At 40.5% G+C, this 19,714-nt stretch overlaps 1 protein-coding gene across 1 annotated transcript in view; it reads right to left on the bottom strand.

Moving 5' to 3' along the window:
* Positions 1–1,821: 1,821 nt before the first annotated feature.
* Positions 1,822–19,714, bottom strand: part of LOC129686787 (cytochrome b5 type B) — a 32,763-nt gene continuing 14,870 nt past the window's right edge. Inside the window, exons 2-5 of the mRNA XM_055620865.1 lie at positions 18,612–18,740; positions 18,117–18,146; positions 10,561–10,589; positions 1,822–5,797 (exon numbers count right to left, since the gene is read on the bottom strand). Coding sequence (XP_055476840.1) covers positions 5,707–5,797; positions 10,561–10,589; positions 18,117–18,146; positions 18,612–18,740 — 279 coding nt within the window. The 3' untranslated portion in view covers positions 1,822–5,706. The remainder of the gene's footprint in view (positions 5,798–10,560; positions 10,590–18,116; positions 18,147–18,611; positions 18,741–19,714) is intronic.

The following is a 19,714-nucleotide window of genomic DNA, read 5'->3' as shown; positions in this document are numbered from 1 at the left end:
TTTGGCAGGATTTCTGGATTTCTGGTCTGGCCTCAAATTCAAGATCTACTTGCTCTACCTCAAGCACTGAGATTAGAGCATTCACTTGGATAGCCAGAAGGCATTTCCCTGACACCCATATATCTGAATAGTTTTTATCCATAAGCTTATATGTCTGTGACATTTGGAAGGCTGGGGAAGGAGAGCAGGAGTTCTAAGCCAGCTTAGCTACACAGCCAGACTCTCTTAATACTCATTCTTTTGGTGCTGCAGATGAAACTGAGAGGTATAGGACTTCATGGCTTAGCATGCATGAAAGCCCCGGGTTGGACCCCTAGCACCACAAAAAAAAAGGAAAAATCTGTTTTGCAAGAAAAATGAGTCATTTCAAGCCTATTACCACTATGGAGACAGGCAGTAGCATCAATTTCTGACCCAGGAATAGGGAGGCTAAAGCAGAGAGATGTTGAACTCAGAGGCCACTCTGGGCTTCATGTTAAGTCCTCATCTCAAAAAGCAAAAATAATAAAATAGCCAGCCAGGTTCAAGATCTGCCCCTTGTCTCAGTGACTTTCTGACTCAACAGTAAAGTTTGGAAAACCTGGACATCCCATTTCACTTATGAGGCTACAGTTACAATAAAGATCAGAAATGTCTGGAGCTATCAGTCACTGCACAACACACAGCAGGTGTCACACAAATGATAAACAGTTTCACAACTGTGTTTATCAGAAAAGCAATTGTCTCTTTTCATCAGAAAGGCAATTGTCTCTTTTCAACGCTTTATGAAAGAATTGTTTGTTTTTTAATCCTTATGGGTATGGCTGTTTTGCCTGCATGTATGTCTGTGCGTCACATATGAACAGAGACCATAGAGGCTAAAGAGGATGTTAGAGTTTTAGTGGTCATGTGGGTATTGAGACTTGAACCAGGTCCTTTGGAAAAGCAGACAGTTCTCTTAACTTCTGAGCTCTCTCTCTCGAGTCAAGAATTAAATTCTCAAAATGCATACAAGTGACTCAGCTGAGCAAGCTTTGAAATGCACAGATCAGACATACATCTAGATAAATGCTGTCAGATATGTGCTACCCATGATCAGACTTTAGTAAATTATGTGGGGTTTTCTTACCCTAAATTTTTGAAAATGGAGTCACGGCCTGCTCAGATTATTATGAATCAAGCCAGATTTGTCATGCAACTACCAAACAGCAGGAAGAGTGCCCTGATAATTCCTATTAGCAGCAGAGATTAAACATTAGATTCCAATGCTGGCACTAAGTATGGGGCTATCCCTTCCTGACACTAATCCTGTGGTAGGGGAATCACCTGGTCCTAATGTGTGATCTACTCTGACCTAATGCTAGTCGCGCTAGAAGGTTATCAGCATGCGATAGAGTTAATTATAAAATGGCCTATTTCCCTTGCTTCACACAATCACTGGAACCTCAACCTCTATGTTTAAATTTCCCCAACAGTTTAGCTAATTCCAAGAAAAACAATCATTTGAGGCCTAGCACCATAGACAATAAAACATTACCTCATGCTGGCTTTTCTTTACCGGTAGAAATAGAACTCCAAACTGTTTTCTGGTTCCTACTTCACATCGCTTAACATGACAAAACCTGGATGGCTGTATCTCACCAACTATCAGCTGAGAAATCCACTTTGAACAAGGAAAGAGCCATTGCATACACTAACTTAGGCTAAACAAAATGTTAGCAGAAGTACAGAGGAACTTTGTGTAGCCTGTTTTCATCCAGAACATCTGAAAAGTATAGCACCAACATTAAAAAAAAAAAAAAAATTTTTTTAAAAGCAACTGTAGTCAGGACAAAAAAAAAAAAAAAGGAAAACAGTATCTTTATTGTGTAGTTCTAACAAACATTCACAGTGTGCACATTCCAGTAGAAAGAGACAAAGATCTTTGTTCAAAATAAGCTGAAATCAAATAGGTAAACAAACTCCATCGTTGAATACACAAAAGGAATGTTAATATTAGTCACTCACAGTCCAGGGTGCAGTAAAAAGCGAGTTAAATAACTGAAATGATGTTCTGCCCAAGCAGCTGATATAGGCGTGGGCAAGGAGAGGCCGCTGACAATCATGAGTAAGACACTGGGCATAAAGGCAGGTGGCTGGCACATCTTCAAAGTCTCCCCTTCTAGAGGACCCCCACAGACTCCAGAGCTGGCCAAATATGATGGAGCCTTCTGTTACCTTTGGGGTATGTGGCAACTCAATAGCAAGCACAGCCCCAGAACCTTCGTTCTTGTTGAGACATGACATGTCTGAATGCACTCCCCCTAGGGGAAGAGGCAAAGAACATTTATGCTGTGCTTCAGACACCTCAGGTGGACTTCAGCCAGACAGGCATCACCAAAGACAGAAGCACAAATACCGTATGTGATTGACACATCTGGCTTGTAAAAGCACTTTTCACTGGGCCCCATCAGCGCTAAATGAACATAAGCCCCGATGGCAGCTGCTGAGCCAGCTCAAATGATCGATTTGGACAGACTTGCCTCTTCATAAGTAATCACACAAGGAGATATAAACACAGTCCATACACTCTGTCCTGTTGCTTTCTTTACAAATGTGCACATCACTTGGAAATGAAAACCAGCTCCCAGGGCCAGGTAGAAACTGTTAGAGAATGGGTATTAACAGCCTGTATCTTGGTAGCAAGAATTTCTCTCTTTTGTGTTCACCAGTTGTTACCTGTATGGTGTATGGTTAACAGCTGGCCACCTCAAGAATAAACAGCCAAATATTCCACAGGTCAGGGGATACTGTCAGCCAACAGGAACTGGCTCCCCATGGTCTTAGTGATGGTCTTCATGACCCTGAAATGTCAAGGCTTCTTTGACAAGTTTAGTGTTTTGTTTTGTTTTGTTTTTAATGCATTTGGTACAAATGCTGTATTGCTTTGTTGTTTAAGAAAAGCCTAGACAAACTCTCACCTAAGACATACCTCTTGTTTATATAGGCAATAGAATTACAACAACTAGACCTAAAAGGTTTTTAGGGTTTTGTTTTATTTTGAGGCAGTCTCATTATGTAGCCCTGGCTGGCCTGGAGCTTGCTATGTAGAATAGGCTGGCGTAGAACTCAAGAAAACTGTCTGCTTCTGCCTCCCAAATGCTGGGATTAAAGATTAAAAAATAAAAATAAAAAAAGGAGCAGCAGCATTTTTTATAATACAAAATGACATCACATTATCAGTAATTCAAAAGAAGCCCTGGGTATTAGATGAATTTCATGGATGGTAAAGAAGAAAGTATGAAAATATTTTCCTTCTGGCTCTCAGTTTAAAAAAAAAAAAAAAAAAAGCTCAGCTGTAAGAATATAAGCAGGAAAAGAACACAGATGTGAAGAAAAATAAGCCTTTTGTATTGATATTTACTGTAGGAATACCAAAACACCAATTTCACTTAAAAATACAGTTCTTTTATTGGGGTAGGATATGGTTGAGACAGGGTCCTTCTATGTAGTGCTGACTGTCCTGGAACTTGCTATGTAGACCAGACCTCAGCTCAGAGATCTTCCTGCCTCTGCCTCCCCAGAACTGGGATTACAGGTGTGCACCACCATGCCCAGCCAAAAATACATTTCTTTAACACTTCCCATAAGCCAGATGTTTTTCACTGGAAATGAAGATATTGCCAACATACATTCCCAACTAATCCAGGTTGTCTTCAGGTGTCAGCTTGACTGTTCCCTCCCGGCACTGCAATGTGCCTGTTCTTCCCCTCCACCCGGCATACTCCATGGAGCTTGGCTATCACCGCAAGTGGGTCCCAAACCTCCCTGCACACAAACCTTCCAAGCTTCTGTGAAGGTGTATTAACTACTCTTCCAATCCACTACACAATATTACAGACATTTTTAAAGATAAAAGTTTGATTAAGTCTGCATCCCTGATATAAAAGTCACCTAGAAATTACTCTAAGATATCATATGCAAGTACGCAAGGAAAAAGCTAACGTTGTTTTGATGAATTCTGAATTCATTCAACTTTTAAATCACAGGATACAAGTCCTGGGCTGAACTTTTTCTTAAATAGTTTGCTGGGGCAAACTGGTTTACTGTGCAGTTTCCTGTCCTGTCAAGCCCCTGGCAAGCTGGGAGGCAGGAGGATACTTTCCAAAATCTCTGGTCCTTCTGGAATTCAGTGACTTCCTGTTGGATATGACAGCAGCCCAGGAGCAGACTGGTAATGAACAAACCATGTAAAAAAAAAAAAAAAAAACCATAGATAACTAAAAAACACCTAGGGTACTGTCGGGTACCCCAAGCCAAAAAAATAATTCAGGGCGCCAGAAAAATGCCTGGACCAATGAGCAACAATAATTTTAAGTGATTACCTACTTTCCAATAAAATACATATCCAAGGAGGGAAGAAGCTTCCAGATTTATCATTATTATCCTCAGTAGAAAAGTAGGACAAAATCACCAAGTTGGAGCCAAGAAGGTAGAACACAGTTGAAAAAAGAGAAGTCTCAGCATGGTCTGAATCTAAAATGACATGCCTGCCAATTACATTTACATGTAAGCTGTTTAACTGAGATAAACGTGAGTTCAAACTTGAGTCTCCTTTAAAAACAGGGCATCACAACTTTGCTAATCAGAGAACAGAAAAGCAGCAAGAAGCTTCTGTGAGCCCTGTGAACATAATACAATTCCGTGAAACTCCATGGACAATCACACACTTATCTTTCACCACAGACAGCCAGGGTGGAAGATGGATAGAGACTTCTGTCAGACCAGAGGCTGCACGTTGCTAACATCTTAAACTGCTGTCCTGTAAATAGTGTTTGGTTCTCTTTTTAAAAGAGATCATTCTGGATTGGCCCTTCTTTGCCTCTACTGCCTCTAAGAAATCAAAGCGAAGCAGTTTTGTGAAATACTCTTGGGGAAGAAGATGATGGACTTAGGGATAGGAGGGATAGCTGCATTATCTGGGAGGAAGACAACCACATAGTTCTTCTTTATATATTTTTAAAAATTACAACTGGTGTGTGTGTGTGTGTGTGTATGTGTGTGTGTGTACACAACGGCCACAGCACACATGTGGAGGTCAGAGGACAATTTTTGGGAATTGGTTCTCTCCTTCTACCATGTGGGTCCAGGGAATCAAACTCAAGTTGTCAGGCAATTGCTTTTACCCAATGAGCCATCTTGCTGGCCTCTTTACTTGTAATAATCACAAATAAGATCATTTGGCAACTGTGTTTTAAATAAGAGATACATATCTTAACTTCATGAATTAAATCCCTTATGTTAAATGACAAGATTAAATCAGAATTTAAAAATTTAATTTAAAAAAAGGGAAAAAATTCAAAACTAGACTGCTATTTTAAATATGTCTAATGTGAATTCAAAATATCAGAAATCATATATTGTCCCCAAAAGGCCATTTCACTACAACACAGGAACTCTAAATCATTGGCATAAACTCTTGAAATGAAGAGAACAATGAAGACCAGAGAGGAGAAACCCTGGCAAGGGCACAGTGTGAGCAGGTGCTTTGAGCATCAGTCTCTGGCTGATGAAGGACTCTGGCTCTATATTGAAGGAAGACAGATACCTGGTCACCACCGTGGCTCCAAGAAAAAACAAACAAACAAACTGGCAGGATTCAAGGAGGATGCACAGCTGCAGCCTCCAAAACAAGTCTCTCCTTCTCATTCCCAGGAGCATGTGCTCCCACACTTCAGCATGCTCTTCTCAGGAGGATCTGCTGTCGGTCGTGAAGTGACGATACAGGAAACCTATAAGGATAGCCCCCACGATGGGGACAATCCAATAAGCCCAGCAACTAGAAAAGAAGGAAGAAAAGGCAATTAAAGTTAATACTTTGTCCAAATAATTGAATGTTTTTCAGCACCCATGTTTTAATACTCATGAAACAGGGTCTTGATTTATACTGATTTTCTCTTCATTAAGTGCTTTACCACACAGTATTTGAAAGGAAAAAAGCCAACTCCACATTTAATTGTGTATGTGCACACATGTGTCCCGGCATGGCATGATGTACATTTGGCGGTCAAAAGGTAACATGTAGGAGCTGGTTCTCTCCTTCTACCACGTGGGAACTTGAGTCATCAGACTTGGCAGGTGTCTTTACTTGTTGAGCTATCTTGCAGGACCCTAAAGCCCCACCCCCACCCCTTAAAAGGGGTGTTTTTTTTTTTTTTTTTTTTTTTAAAAAAAGGATCTAACTTGCAGGGCAAGGTTTCGTATGCCTTTAATCTCAGCATTCTGGAGGCAAAAGCGAGCAAATCTCTGCGAGTTCAAGACCATACAGTGACACCTTGTCTCCAACAAACAAAAAGGATGTGGCTTAGTGGCACAGTGCTCATCTACCATGCACAAGGCCCTGACTTTGAACCTGAGCACCAAACACAACAAAAACAGAATGCATAGTAAGCTATCAAAACATACAACAAGCTGGACACAGCGGTGCATGCCCTCAAACCCAGCACTCTGGTGGCTGAGGCAGAAGAACTGCTGTAACCTAAAGGCTATCCTGGGCTACACTGTAAGTGCCAGCCTAGCATCAAGTATGATCAAGATGCTGTCAAGAAAGCAAGCAAACAAAAAAAACCAGAACAACAACAAACATACATGGATACAGAAATTGTGGTACTTTTACCCAATGGAATACTACTCAGCAATTAAAAACAAGGAAATCATGAACTTTGCAGGCAAATGGTGGGATCTAGAAAAGATCATCCTGAGTGAGGTAGCCCAGGAGCAGAAAGACACACATATTATATACTCACTTATAAGTGGGTACTAGACCTATCAGATAGGATAAACATACTAAAATGTGTACACCTAAAGAAGATAAACAAGAAAGAGGACCTGGGGTAAGATGATCAATCTTCACTTAGAAAGACAAATGGGATGGACATTGGAAATAAGAGTAAACAAGTAACAGGGCATTGTCATTTCTATGAAAAGTGTCCTATATCAACGCTGATAAACACTGCTCCCCAATCATCTCTGATTAGATAATAAAGAAACTAGAAACAATGACCGGGCAGAAAGGACAGGGAGGGTGGATTTCCATTTGAAGTTGAGGGGTCTTAGGTAGAGGGAGAGAAAGGACATGGCCACAAGGAGCTCGCCATAAAGGCTGACCTGATGGAACAGAAGCAGCCCAGGCAAGACCCATATGGCAAGTAATTCAGGGCACATGGCTGGAAAATAGATGGGTTAGAATAGATAATTATCTGCCCACCTCTAATGCTTTAAAGCTTGTTGAATAAATCTAATAGGTCTCTGTATCATTATTTGGGAGCTACAGTGAGTCATTAGAAAAGGCCACCAAATTATAGCATAAGTTTACTTTAAATATATATTTAAAAAAACTTAAAATAATTTTTAATGTGTATGAGTGCTTGGTCTGTATGTCTGTACACACTTGCATGCCTTTTGACCGAGAAGACAATAAAAGGGGTCACATACTCTAGAACTGAATTACAGATGATTGTGAGCTGCCCTGGAGGCCCTGGGTACTAAACCTGGGTCCTCTAGAAGACCAGTGAGTGCCCTTAACTGCTAAGGCGTCTCTCCAGCCCCCTTAAAACAATTCTTTTATTTTTAATAATTTACTTATTTTTATTTTATTGCATTGGTGTTTTGTCTGCATGTGTACCTGTGAGAGGGTGTCAGATTTTGGAGTTACACAGTTATGAGCTACCATGAGGGTGCTGGGAACGGAACCTGGTGCTCTTCTCCTATCTGCCGAGCCGTCTCTCCAGGCCTGAGAACAATTCCCTAATGGAGCTTCTTAGCCCTGCCCAGCTTAGACTACAGGCTTCTTATGACCCAAATGATCCGGCTGCCCTCTACTTAAGACATATCTAGTCTTCGAATGAGAAAAGTTCCAAGCCAATAAAACCAGCTGAGACTGTTTTGGGGGGGGGGGGGGTTGTGTTTGTTTGTTTTGTTTTTGAGACAGGGTTTCTCTGTGTAGCCCTGGCTATCCTAGACTCACTTTGTAGACCAGGCTGGCCTCGAACTCAAAAAGATCTGCCTGCCTGTGCCTTCCAGAGTGCTGGGATTCCAGCCATGCACCACTGCACCCGGCTCCAGTGAAGACTGTTATTAAAAACATTCTTTGCCTTAACATACTTAGCACAGTATACACAGAAGTGCAGAGGACAGTTGCCACCAACCCTCACCTTACTTTTGCTATTGTTTAAGTGCCACTGTGAAGACAAACAGGAATTGCATTTCCACTGGACTCAACGAAACTGAGCACCAATAACACCAATAACTTTGTGTCAGAGACAGCATTTTCTTCTTGGAGATTTACCCAGGTAATTGCAAATAATTGTGATTTGTTAAATTTTTATTAGTAACATTTTACCATATGACTATACTAGAACTCATTACTGAGTAAATATTTGAAAATTTTCAATGTTTGAATGTCTTAAATAATGTTGCTATAAACATTTATTTGTTTGTTTATTGGTGTTGAGGCAGGGTTTCTCTGCATAGCCTTGAACTCACAACAATCTGCCTGTCTCTGCCTCTGCAAGTGCTGGGATTAAAGGCACAAGCCACCACACTTAGCTTAAACTTCTTTTTTGTTGTTGTGTTGTTTTGAGACAGGGTCTCACTATATAGGGCTGGCTGGCCTGGAGCTCACTCTGTAGCCCATGCTGATATTGAACTAACACATATCCACCTGCCTCTGCCTCCCAACTTCTGGGATTAAGGTATGTGTCACCACACTTGAAAAAATTAATTTTTTACAGTTTATTTAGTTTATGTACAGGTGTTTTGCCTAAATGTGTGTATGTGCACCACATGTGTCTGGTGCTCTCAAAGGTCAGAAGGTGTAAGATCCCTAAAACTGTAGTTACAGCTGGTTGTTAACTGTCATGCAGGTGCCAGAAGCAAACCTGGGTCCTCTGCAAGAACGGCCAGTGTTCTTCACCACTGCGCCATCTCCCAGCCCCAGGTATAAACATTTGTATCTGTTTCCTTGTACCTTACTTTTAAGCAATAATCTTATGATGTTGCCAAGGTTGGTCTCAAAACTGTTGGATCACGCGATCCTTCCCAGTAACTGGGAACACAAAGCAGGCACACTGTGCCCTGGTCTGTGACAGGTTTCTATTACAGGTCCCATAGAAAAGGAATTGCTGAACTCAGTGGCGGCCTCTTTGACCACCTCCCTCCTCTGAGGGAGGAGCAGCCTTGACAAGCCACAGAGGAAGACAATGCAGCCAGTCCTGATGAGACCAGATAAACTAGGGTCAGATGAAAGGGGAAGAAGACCTCCTCTATCAGTAGACTTGGAGAGAGGAATGGGAGATGAGGAGGGAGGGTGGGAATGGGAAGAGATGAGGGAGGGGCTACAGCTGGATACAAAGTGAATAAACTGTAATTAACATAAAAAAAGAAATGGAATTGTTAAGTCAAAAGTTATTCATACTGTAGATTTTACTAGAGACTGCCAAAATGTTCTCAGAGTCAATGTTCCCATTAACACTCCAGAGGAGGGCTGAGAGTCTTGGTGAAGTTGTAGGTTTGTCCACCCAGGTGTAAAATAGACCTATGAGTTTTTAATAATAATGACATTAAGCCTTTTGCCACATGCTTATTTTTGTGTAAACTACTTAAATGCAAATCTTTGTAATACTGTATTGAGATATTTTTAATTCTTTATGTATTTTGAATAGATAATAATTCTTTTAAAAACACTGACTCTGAAAATTCCATACCTTCATATAATATTTTGATGTTATCCTCCCATCATTCTCCTCCTCCAACTCTCTCTAGGGCTTCCACCCTGTCTCCCTCTCACCTTCACACCCTCTTTTTAAAAATAATTAATACCAGGCTGGAGGCATAGCTCAGAAGTTAAGAGCACTGACTATTCTTCTAAAGGTCCTGAGTTCAATTCCCAGCAACCATATGGTGGCTCACAACCACCCATAATGAAATCTGGTGTCCTCTTCTGGCACACAGGCCCACATGCAGGCAGAATACTGTATAATTTAAAAAATAAATCTTAACAACAAAAAAATTAATACCCTCCTCTCTCCCAAAACAATCAGTGCTGCCCATATCTCCATACGAATTATTTGCTTTGATTTTTTTTTTTTTAATTTTTTATGTATATAGCTAGCCGGTACTGGCACATGTCTTCAATCCCAACACTCAGGAGAGAGAGGTAGATGGATCTCTGCATTTGTGGCCAGCCTGTCTACAGAGCAAGTTCCAGGACAACCAGAGTTGCACAGTGAAACCCTGCCTCAAAACAAATAAGCAAACAAATTTTATGGATATATTTTGCCTACATGTTTGTCTACCATGTGCATGTCTAGTGTCCACAGAGGCCAGAAGAGGGCATAAGACACTCCCCACACCCATGCTAAAGTTAGAGATGGTTGTGAGCCACCATGTAGGTTCTGGGTCTCAAACCCAGATCCGCTAGAAAAACAGCCCGTGCTCTTCACTGCTGAGCCATCTCTCCAGCCTCAAGAGATCCATATTTAAAAAGAACCTCTTGCCAGACATTATGTAGAGTATAAAGAAGCCCATGAGGGAGATACTAACCTTTTGCATGTACTGCTTCCTGAAGGATCCTGAAGAAGTCACATGTTCAAAAATAACAAAAAGAAAACATTAGTATAGTGCATGCAAGTCTTCTTGGATATCCAGATAAAGAGTAATGTAGATAGTAATAGATACTTCTTCATGCATTTTGATGCCTACAGTTTCTAGGCAAAGGCTAGACTTGGAATCTTTTCCTTCTAATAACACATTGATATTTTTTAGTGAAGAATCACTAAGGAGAACATAGAAATGACCTAATTTTTTTTCATGTAAAAATGTCAATGATAAACTCTATTGAAATAGACTAATATTTTGAGTCACAATGACAGGCCTATTAACCAGACTTGTCACCAGCATAGCTAAGATCAGATTTCCTGAAAACATTTTTTAAAGTCCTCTCTTGCAAAACTACCTATCAGCTATCAAATACTCCTGGATATGCAGACTGCTGCTACATGGCTTACAGAAATGACCCTGTTTTGGCCTCCACAAGCATCATGTGTGCATGTGGTACACTGACATGCAAGCAAGCAAAACACACAGACACATAAACATAAATAAATACAATCTGGGGAATAAAGAGCAATGAATTGCTGATGTATGTGACAACATGAATGACCTTCAAAATATTATGCTATGCTAATTGAAAAAGGGCAGACACAAAAGACCACCTGTTATATAAGTCCCTTTATATGGACAGTGAGTTGAAACAGAAACTAGATCAGCAGTTGCCTCAGGCTGGGCAAAAGGGCCGCAGAAGTAAATGGAGTATGGCTGCTAAGAGGTCAATGGTTTCTTTTTGGAGTGATCAAGTTGTTCTAAGATTGATTGTTACTTTACAGTGCCATGAGTGAACCAGAAACACTGTCATGCAGATGAATACATACTTCAAGCCTGAAAACACAGATGGAGTCTACATGTCAAACCTTTTATACTTTTTTTTTACAACCAAAGTTGTGATATGTGCTAAGTACAGTGAGCCTTGGACTGCCTCACAAGTAAGGAGGAAGACTGATATGCTGAGGTAGTAATTATTTCTAACAAATAAGAAATAGTGTAAAATGTCATGTTTTTTGTTGTTGCTGCTTGGTTGGTTGGTTTTTAAATAAGTACAGTAAAGTACCCCTGTTTTAAGAGCAATCTGTTCCTGGAGGAGAAAAAGAACTTGCCTAATGCACTGGAGGCATGAAGAGAAAGCATCTGCTCCCTTCAGCACAGTGACAGTAAAGTAAATGCTTAGCTGTGGCCCCATTTTTAGTCAGAAATAATAAGAGATATTTAAGGCAGATCTACTGACAGTCAAGTCCTTCAGTCAGTTTAGAAAGAAGCCACCTAAGTTTAGTTTAGTTTAGTTGGTCAATTTTTTTATAACGTCTGGGTGCTGATTATAACAGGACTTTCTTCAGACTGTCAGCTCCCAAAAAATGACACAGAGAACTCTTACTAAACCAACCAAAGGGTTTTGGAGGGAAGTACTTACACAATATGATGCATCCATAAGAATAATGACCAAAGTCTGGCCTGTACTCAGATCTCTGCTGGTACAGACATCATTATTTGAATAACACAAAGACAACCTTGACACAGTGCACAAAAACACCACCCCAACACTGTTTCTCAATTTTATAAAACTAAAAAGAAAAAAACTTTTTTGCCTTCTCACACACTTCTTACAATCCTCATCTCCATGTCTACAGGCTACATGAATTTAGTTTATTCCTTTTGGTGTCCAGGCCCATGTGGCTGAGTAAGTCCACGCATAGATGTTGGTGCTCTACACCTTTCATATGGGAAGTAGCAACAGCAACACAAAAAATTTAGTAATGAGAGATCAGATCAAATCCAAAGCTCTTCCAGCACAAGCCCTACCACATAATCAATAAGCAGGCTTCTTTATTTTCCAAGGACTATATTGCAAACAACATAATTTCTGAGTGTACTATTATTTTAGCCCAATATTATTAATAATTAAAATTAACTGTTTAGCTGAGCATGGTGACACACCTGTAATTCCAGCAGTTGGGAGGTAGAAGCAGGAGGATCAAGAGCCCAAGGCCAGCCTGGGAGATGAGACTCTGTCTCAACAACAAAAGAAAATAAAACAAACTGATTCCTGGGCTGAGGCTAAAGCTTAGTCAATAAAATGCCTGTTGCATGAGGACCTAAGTTTGGATCCCAGAACCCACATAAAAGCCAGACACGTTGGTGTGTGTCTGTAACCCTGGAGCTGGGGATGAGGAGAGAAGTGGAGTTCCAGAGCTCGTGGGCCAGCTATTCTAGCCAATCAGTGAGTTCTGAGTTTAGTGAAAGACCCTGTTTCAAAGACAAATAAATAATAAATTTAAAACAAAACAAAACTCATTTCTAAAACAGAAGGTATTAAAGGTTCAATTACTCATAAAATCAACAAGTAAATAGATTTTTATGAAGAGTAATACTAAAGATGGGATTTGTAGAGTAAAGGAAATATTATATACCCAAGAGTCTTAGTTAGGGTTACTATAGCTGTGATAAAACACCGTGACCAAAACCAACTTGAAGAGGAAAGGGTTCATTCCCACCCACGGTTCCATACATCAGTGCATCATCAAAAGTAATGAGGGCAGGGACTTACACAAGGCAGGAACCTCGAGGCAGGAGCAGACGCAGAGGCCATGAAGGGGTGTTTCTTACTGGCTTGTTCCACATGGCTTGCACAGCCTGCTTGCATATAGAACCCAGGACCATTAGCTTGGGATGGAACCACGCACAATGGGCTGGGCCTTTCCCCATCAATCACTAATTAAGAAAGTGACCTACCTACACTGTACGGAGTTATTTTCTTTTTTCTTTCTTTTTTTTTTGCTTTGTTTTGTTTCACTTTTGGAGATAGAGCTTCTCGGTGTAGTGCCGGCTGTCCTGGAACTTGCTCTGTATACCAGGCTGGCCTCAATCTCAGAGAATCACCTGCGTCTGCTTTCCTAGTGCTGAGATTAAAGTAGTGTGCCATTACCACCTGGCCCCTTTTTTTCAATAAAAACTTTATTTTATTACTGTTGACTATGAGTATATTATGGATATGTGTGAGTATGTGTATTAAGCCCTAGGAGGCTAAAAGAGGATATGGAGTCCCTTGGGGCTGGAGGTACAGGCTGTTGTGAGCTACCTAATACGGATGCTGGGGACTGAACTTCAGGCCTCTGAAAGAGCTGCACGCACTCTGAACTGTTGAGCCATCTCTCCAGTCCCAGATACTTTTTCTGGATGAAAATACAGTTCAATAATTACTATCTCACAAAGTAAATGTCCCTGTAGTCAGTCTAGTTATATATAAAAGTATTTCCCTGTTGACAAAAAAAAATTTCAAAACAAGAAACATTCCCTCATACAAATTTCTAAATTCTCTTAAGAACTTACTATCTGACTCATATTAAGAAAGTGTCTCAAAGTAACAACAAAAAAAGAACCCACTGTGATAATACATATAACAAATCATTGAAAACAAAACAAAAACCTAGGGGTAGAGTTCAGTTGGTAGAAGCCCTGCGTTTCATCACCACCATTTTAACAAGGCTTGGTTGCCCACACAAGTGATCCCAGAACTTGGGAGGTGTAAAAAGAGCATGAAAAGTTCAAGGTCATCATCTTCTATGTGGAGAGTCTGAGGCCAGCCTCACCCTAAATGTGACTCAGCAATTCTATTGGAAAGCATGAAAGGTATTCATTCCTGGCTCATGCCTCAGTTTCTGTCTAGAACATCATAAGAAGACATTAATCTGTGACACTGCTCAGAAATCAGCACTTTTCTTTTCTTTTTGGTTTTTTGAGACAGGATTTCTGTATGTAGCAGAGATCTGCTAGCCTCTGCCTCCCAATCGATCGGATTAAAAACATGCGCTACCACACCCCATTCAGCATTTTTTCTTTTCTTTTGTTTTTTTTTTTTTTTTTCAAGACAGGGTAGCATTTTGTTTTTCAAGAGTGATAGGCCATGACATTTTTATGCTCAATTTCCTAAGACTATAAATGTCTGAAACTATAGGAAGCACTGATATAAGCAGATAGAAGTTCTTGGTCAGTAGCAGTTACTAACTGTCCCTATGAGGCCTCATTCCAAGTTAGGTGGTTGAAACAGGAACAGGTTCTTATGTAGCCCAGGGTGTAGCTAAGAAGTCTTGAAGTACTGATTCTCTTATCCCCACTGTCAAGTCCATGTATTCTCTTTTTATTATTTTTTACTTTTGAACACAAGAGTCTCATCATATGGCATCACCATACCTCAAAGAGCAAAATTATTTTTAATTCTAACTAGTCATTACTGACTAAAGCCAGGCGTCATGGCACACCTTTTATTTCAGCACTTAGGATGCAGAGGCATGTAGATCTCTTTGAGTTCCAGGCCAGCCAAGGCTACAGTGAGACCCTGTCTCAAAAACAAAAATATCTGTTGTCAGATTTGAATTACAAATCTTTAAAAAATTTATAATGTAGTATATCCAGGATATTGACTAAGCTATTACTGAGCTACAATAAAGCAATGGTGAACACTATCACTTATTTGCTTGTGCTAAAGTAAAAGTGACATGAAAAGCTGTTTCTAATAAAACTGAGAAATAAGGACTGGGCATGGTGGCCCATACCTAGAAGTGAAGACAGGAGGATCAAGAGGTTCAAGGTCATCCTCAGCAGATACAGCAGACCCAGGCTAGCAGGCAAACAGAGAAGTCGGAATGGAAACTAACTTCTACTACTAGAGAGACATTTAAGTGTTTGGTTTTGTCCCTGTCCCCAACAACAAGCCAAATGTAGAGGCTGTGTGAAGGTGGGAGGGAAGTGACACAAAGGTCAAAGGAGCATGAAATGTAAAGCTCTACCCCATAACAGGAAGGCTGTGCTTAATGAAGGTTAAAAAAAAACATTTTTTTGCCTGGCAGGAGTGGCGCATGCCTTTGATCCCAGCACTTGGGAAGCAGAAGCTAGAAGATCTCTGAGTCCAAGGCCAGTCTGGTCTACAGAGTGAGCTCCAGGACAGCCAGGACTACACAGGGAAATCCTGACTCAAATCAATCAATCAATCAATCAATCAATCAATCGTTTTTTACAGATTCAGAAACCCTGAACACAGGAAAGGAAACTGGTTAATAAAATGAGTTTCCCTCCTACTTGGTGAAGAAAAAAGATCCCTGCATCCTAGGATTGAAGTGCCTATTAGAGCCTCTGTGAGAAACCAGACTGCTTCTCAGCCTTTTGACTAACATCAAGCATAGAAATAAACCTGAGGGATCACGAATTTCTTCCTGGAAAAGAAATCAGTTTGGAATATAATTCTATGAAAACCTGGTAGGTAGTCTTGAAATTTTTCCAAAAGGCTTTCTCGGCCTAATCTGCCTGAAGGGTAACAGACAGCCTGACTGGAAACAAACAACAACCACAGTCTTCCTGATGGAGACAAGTCCCTCGGGAACAAGGAGCTGGAGAAAAACAGGCTTGAAAGCACGGCTTTCGGTCCCTCGCCAACCTAGGATCAGGCTATCCTACATTCCCAGCTCTAAACTTTCATACTATTTGGTGAGCTGAGGAGGCTTTTTTTCTGATTTTGCAGGAAAAAGAAAAAAAAAAAAATTCCAAGGCCTCGGTTTTATTTCAGGTGATCGACCTCTAATTGTTTGGCTTATAAGGCAGGCAATCCTTGCACTGAAGCTAATTCAGTGTCCCTGGGATGTCCTGCAATGGCAGGAACATCATTCAGCACAGAGTGTGGTGCTTGGCTTCCTTCCTATCACCTCGGCTGTTCAAAATGCAAACCCAGGTCCACTCCAGAGACTCTGAACAGGAATAGTGGAAGCCCAGGAAATGAATACTTGATTTGTATTTTCACGTTCATCCCAGGGGAGCCCAATTTGGGTTGTGTAAGAAACAGAATTTCTAAAAAACTGCTGTCCAGTCCCCACAAATGTCCTGCCTCCTGTATTAGCAATAAGAAAATATGCAACAAGAAACAACTGACAGATTTCTAGACACTGTAACTGCAAACATATTTTTCTATTGTTTTAGCATAAAGAGTGCTTTCATGACTGGTGGAAAAATGAGTGAAGACTCCTAGGTTGAAAAATTGAAAAGTATCCATTAAATGAAATGTTAAACTCTGAGGGTGGCATTTTCTGGACATGTTTAGGTAAGACTATGATTAGCTCAAATTTTACCTTACTGTCACTAGAAGATTCAGAATGGGTAAAGAATGAGGAGGGAAAGGCAAAACCAACCACCAGTGCTTACAAACATTTAAAGAACCTTTTCATCTGCCTTTCGTAACTTAACAGTTCAGAGTGGCAGAGGAGCAAGACAGGAGAGATAATTTATATACACACCCTGGATTTCAGGGCAACAGAAGACAGACACTGGCAAGCAAGCAACCTCTTGAATTGAAAGAATTCTTGTGCCCAGGCCAATCTAAATTGCTGTGTCAAACCTGCTCATTATTTCCTGGCTCACTGAAGAATAAGACTCTAGAAAGAAGAAGGGGGAGTCTCTTCTATTGTGCCCAGGATGAGCTAGGAAACACCCTTCAAGTCAGAGGACATGGAACTACATTCTAAAGGGTAAGAGTCAAGGAAGAGAACACTGGGTGGGTGAGTGGGTGGGTGAGTGTGTGTGTGTGCGTGTGTATGTGTGTGTGTATGTGTGTGTGTGTGTGTAACACAGACTTGCTTGTGGGAAATAGAGAAGGCTTTCATGCTTTCTTCTTTGTACATAAGCAAGGCCAAGCACATTAAGGTCTTCAAATACTCAAACAATAAAGCTTTTGTATCAGTGAGTAAACTGGGAAAGGCTTGGGACAATTTGAACATATAGGATTTTAAAAATTAATATGAGGAAATGGGAACAGAAAGGAAGGCTCTTATATTACAGATAAAAAAAAGATATTTTGTAATCTTGTAGAAAAAGTTTGTTTGGTTGGTTGGTTTTCGAGACAGAATTTCTCTGTGTAGCCCTGGCTGTCTTGAACTCACTTTGTAGATCAAGCTGGCCTAAACTCACAGAGACCTGCCTGCCTCTGCCTTATAGGTGTGTACCAGCATGCCCAGCTAGAAAAACATTTTAATCAGAATATTTATCATCTGTTTTATGTAAGAATTTCCCAAACTCAACTCATAAGCTAATTTCTTTCAGAAGTACAGTAAACATGTTTTGGAGTATCAATACAAAAGCGTACACAGGATGACAATGCTTCTTCCTGGGCTGAGGTGCTGGGATTAAAGGCATGTATCACCATACTCTGGGTTTTTTTTAGCTTTTATTTTATGTGAATGGGTGTTCTGCCTACATGAATGTCATTCGTGGATCAGCAGAAGCCGGAAGAGGATGTTGGATCCCTGGAACTGGAGTTGTAAATAATTTTGAGCTCCCATGTAGGTGCTGGGAATTGAACCCCAGTCCTCTGGAAGAACAATAGTGTTCTTAACCACTGAGCCATCTCTCCAACCAGTTTTAACTTCTCTTATTAAAATTACTTTTAAAGGCAATTCTACTCAACTAGAAATACTTGAAACACACAAGACAAAGGCATGACTTCTTACCTTGTTACCACCTTTAGGCTTAAGGTCACTCTGTTTAAAAAGAGAGAAAAAACAATGTTCAAGATGCATGTAAATGAACTCTAGCAATGTGTTAGTTCCTATCCTTCAGAGATTTCAGGGTCTGAAGAAGGGGCCCAGCTCCACCCTTGAGCATATCAGGATCCCCTATTAGAATGCTAAGCACAAAGGACTCACAAGTCCACAGTAAACACCTTTAGCAAGAGACCTGCAAGAATAACCAAACCACGATTTAAGGAACAGGTATTATTAATTACAATAATACAAGACTCAATCAATAAAAGTAAGACAAAAACCAGTTCCCTTGGCTTTTCAGATACTATGTGCTACACAGGATGGCTTGCTGATTCTGGAGAAAACCTGGCATGGGAGATAGCTGAATGAATTTCTACTCTAAATAATTCATTCTCTCATCCTGTTAGTGGCTGTCCAGTGGTTTTCTCTGCATAAGTGTCTGAGTTCTATGACAATTCTTACCGGATGGACATCACCAATGTAGTACTGCTTTAGCATTTCCCTGGCATCAGGGGAGTGGCCAACATCTTCAAAGCTTTCAGTTGCATCTGCACCAGCTTGTTCCAACAGAACCTCTTCCCCACCAGGATGCTACAAGGAAATGGCATTTGCTAAATAGAGGCTCTCTGAAAAGCAAAGTGAAGTTGCTTCTTTCCTTCCATCACCATTCTTCCTTTCCCGTCTCCCTTTTACAGAATAAATTGTGTACCACCTGTGAGGGTGCATCAGGAAGAACACAACAGCATTTTCTACAATATTCTGTACCAAATTGTATAATATGTGTATTAATTGATTTCCTTTGTCAACAGTAATACTGCAACAAAACAACAAACCCACAAGTAAGAACTCCAGAATTTCTGGAATTCTTTATTCTACTCTTGACATTTTTCTTTCTTCTTCTTCTTCCTCCTCCTCGCCCCCACCACTCTCTTTTTTGAGATGGGGTCTCATGTGGTACAGTTGATCTGTTGCTCCATATACAGCCCAGGTTGACCTTAAAAGCCTGATCTTCCTGCGTCCTGGGATTCTGGGTGTGAGCCACCACATCCAGATTAGTGAGGTGCTGGGGACTGAACCCAGGGCCCCATGCATGCTATGCAAGCACTCTCTCCCAACTGAGCTATGTTCTTGCTCATTCCCTCTCTCTCTTCCTTCTTTAAAAAAAAAGAAATCTATTCTCTTGTATATGTGTGTACAAGTGCAGAAATTCCTCCTGCATCAGCTTCCTCAATGATTATTCTTACAACTTTGCTATAAGTCTAAAATTGTCTTCCTGTTTTTGTTTTTGTTTTTTTGAGATAGGGCTTCTCTGTAAGCCTTAGCTGTCCTGGAAGTTACTCTGTGGACCTGGCTGTCCTCAAATCCACAAAGATCTACCTGCCTCTGTTCCTCAAGTGCTAGGATTAAAGACATGCACCATTACTGCACTTCTTTAAACTGTTCTTAAACAAAAATAGATAAATAAATAAGTAAATAAATATATAAATATATAAATGAGTAAATAAATAAGTACGTAGGTTGGGCAGGGGAAGTATGTTCTATAATTATTTTACCAAGGACTGAGA

This window comes from Psammomys obesus, unplaced genomic scaffold (genome assembly GCF_907164565.1).
Source record: "Psammomys obesus unplaced genomic scaffold, mPsaObe1.curated_primary_1811, whole genome shotgun sequence".
NCBI classification, from domain to species: Eukaryota; Metazoa; Chordata; class Mammalia; order Rodentia; family Muridae; genus Psammomys; species Psammomys obesus.
This window is presented reverse-complemented; position numbering and strand designations above follow the sequence as displayed.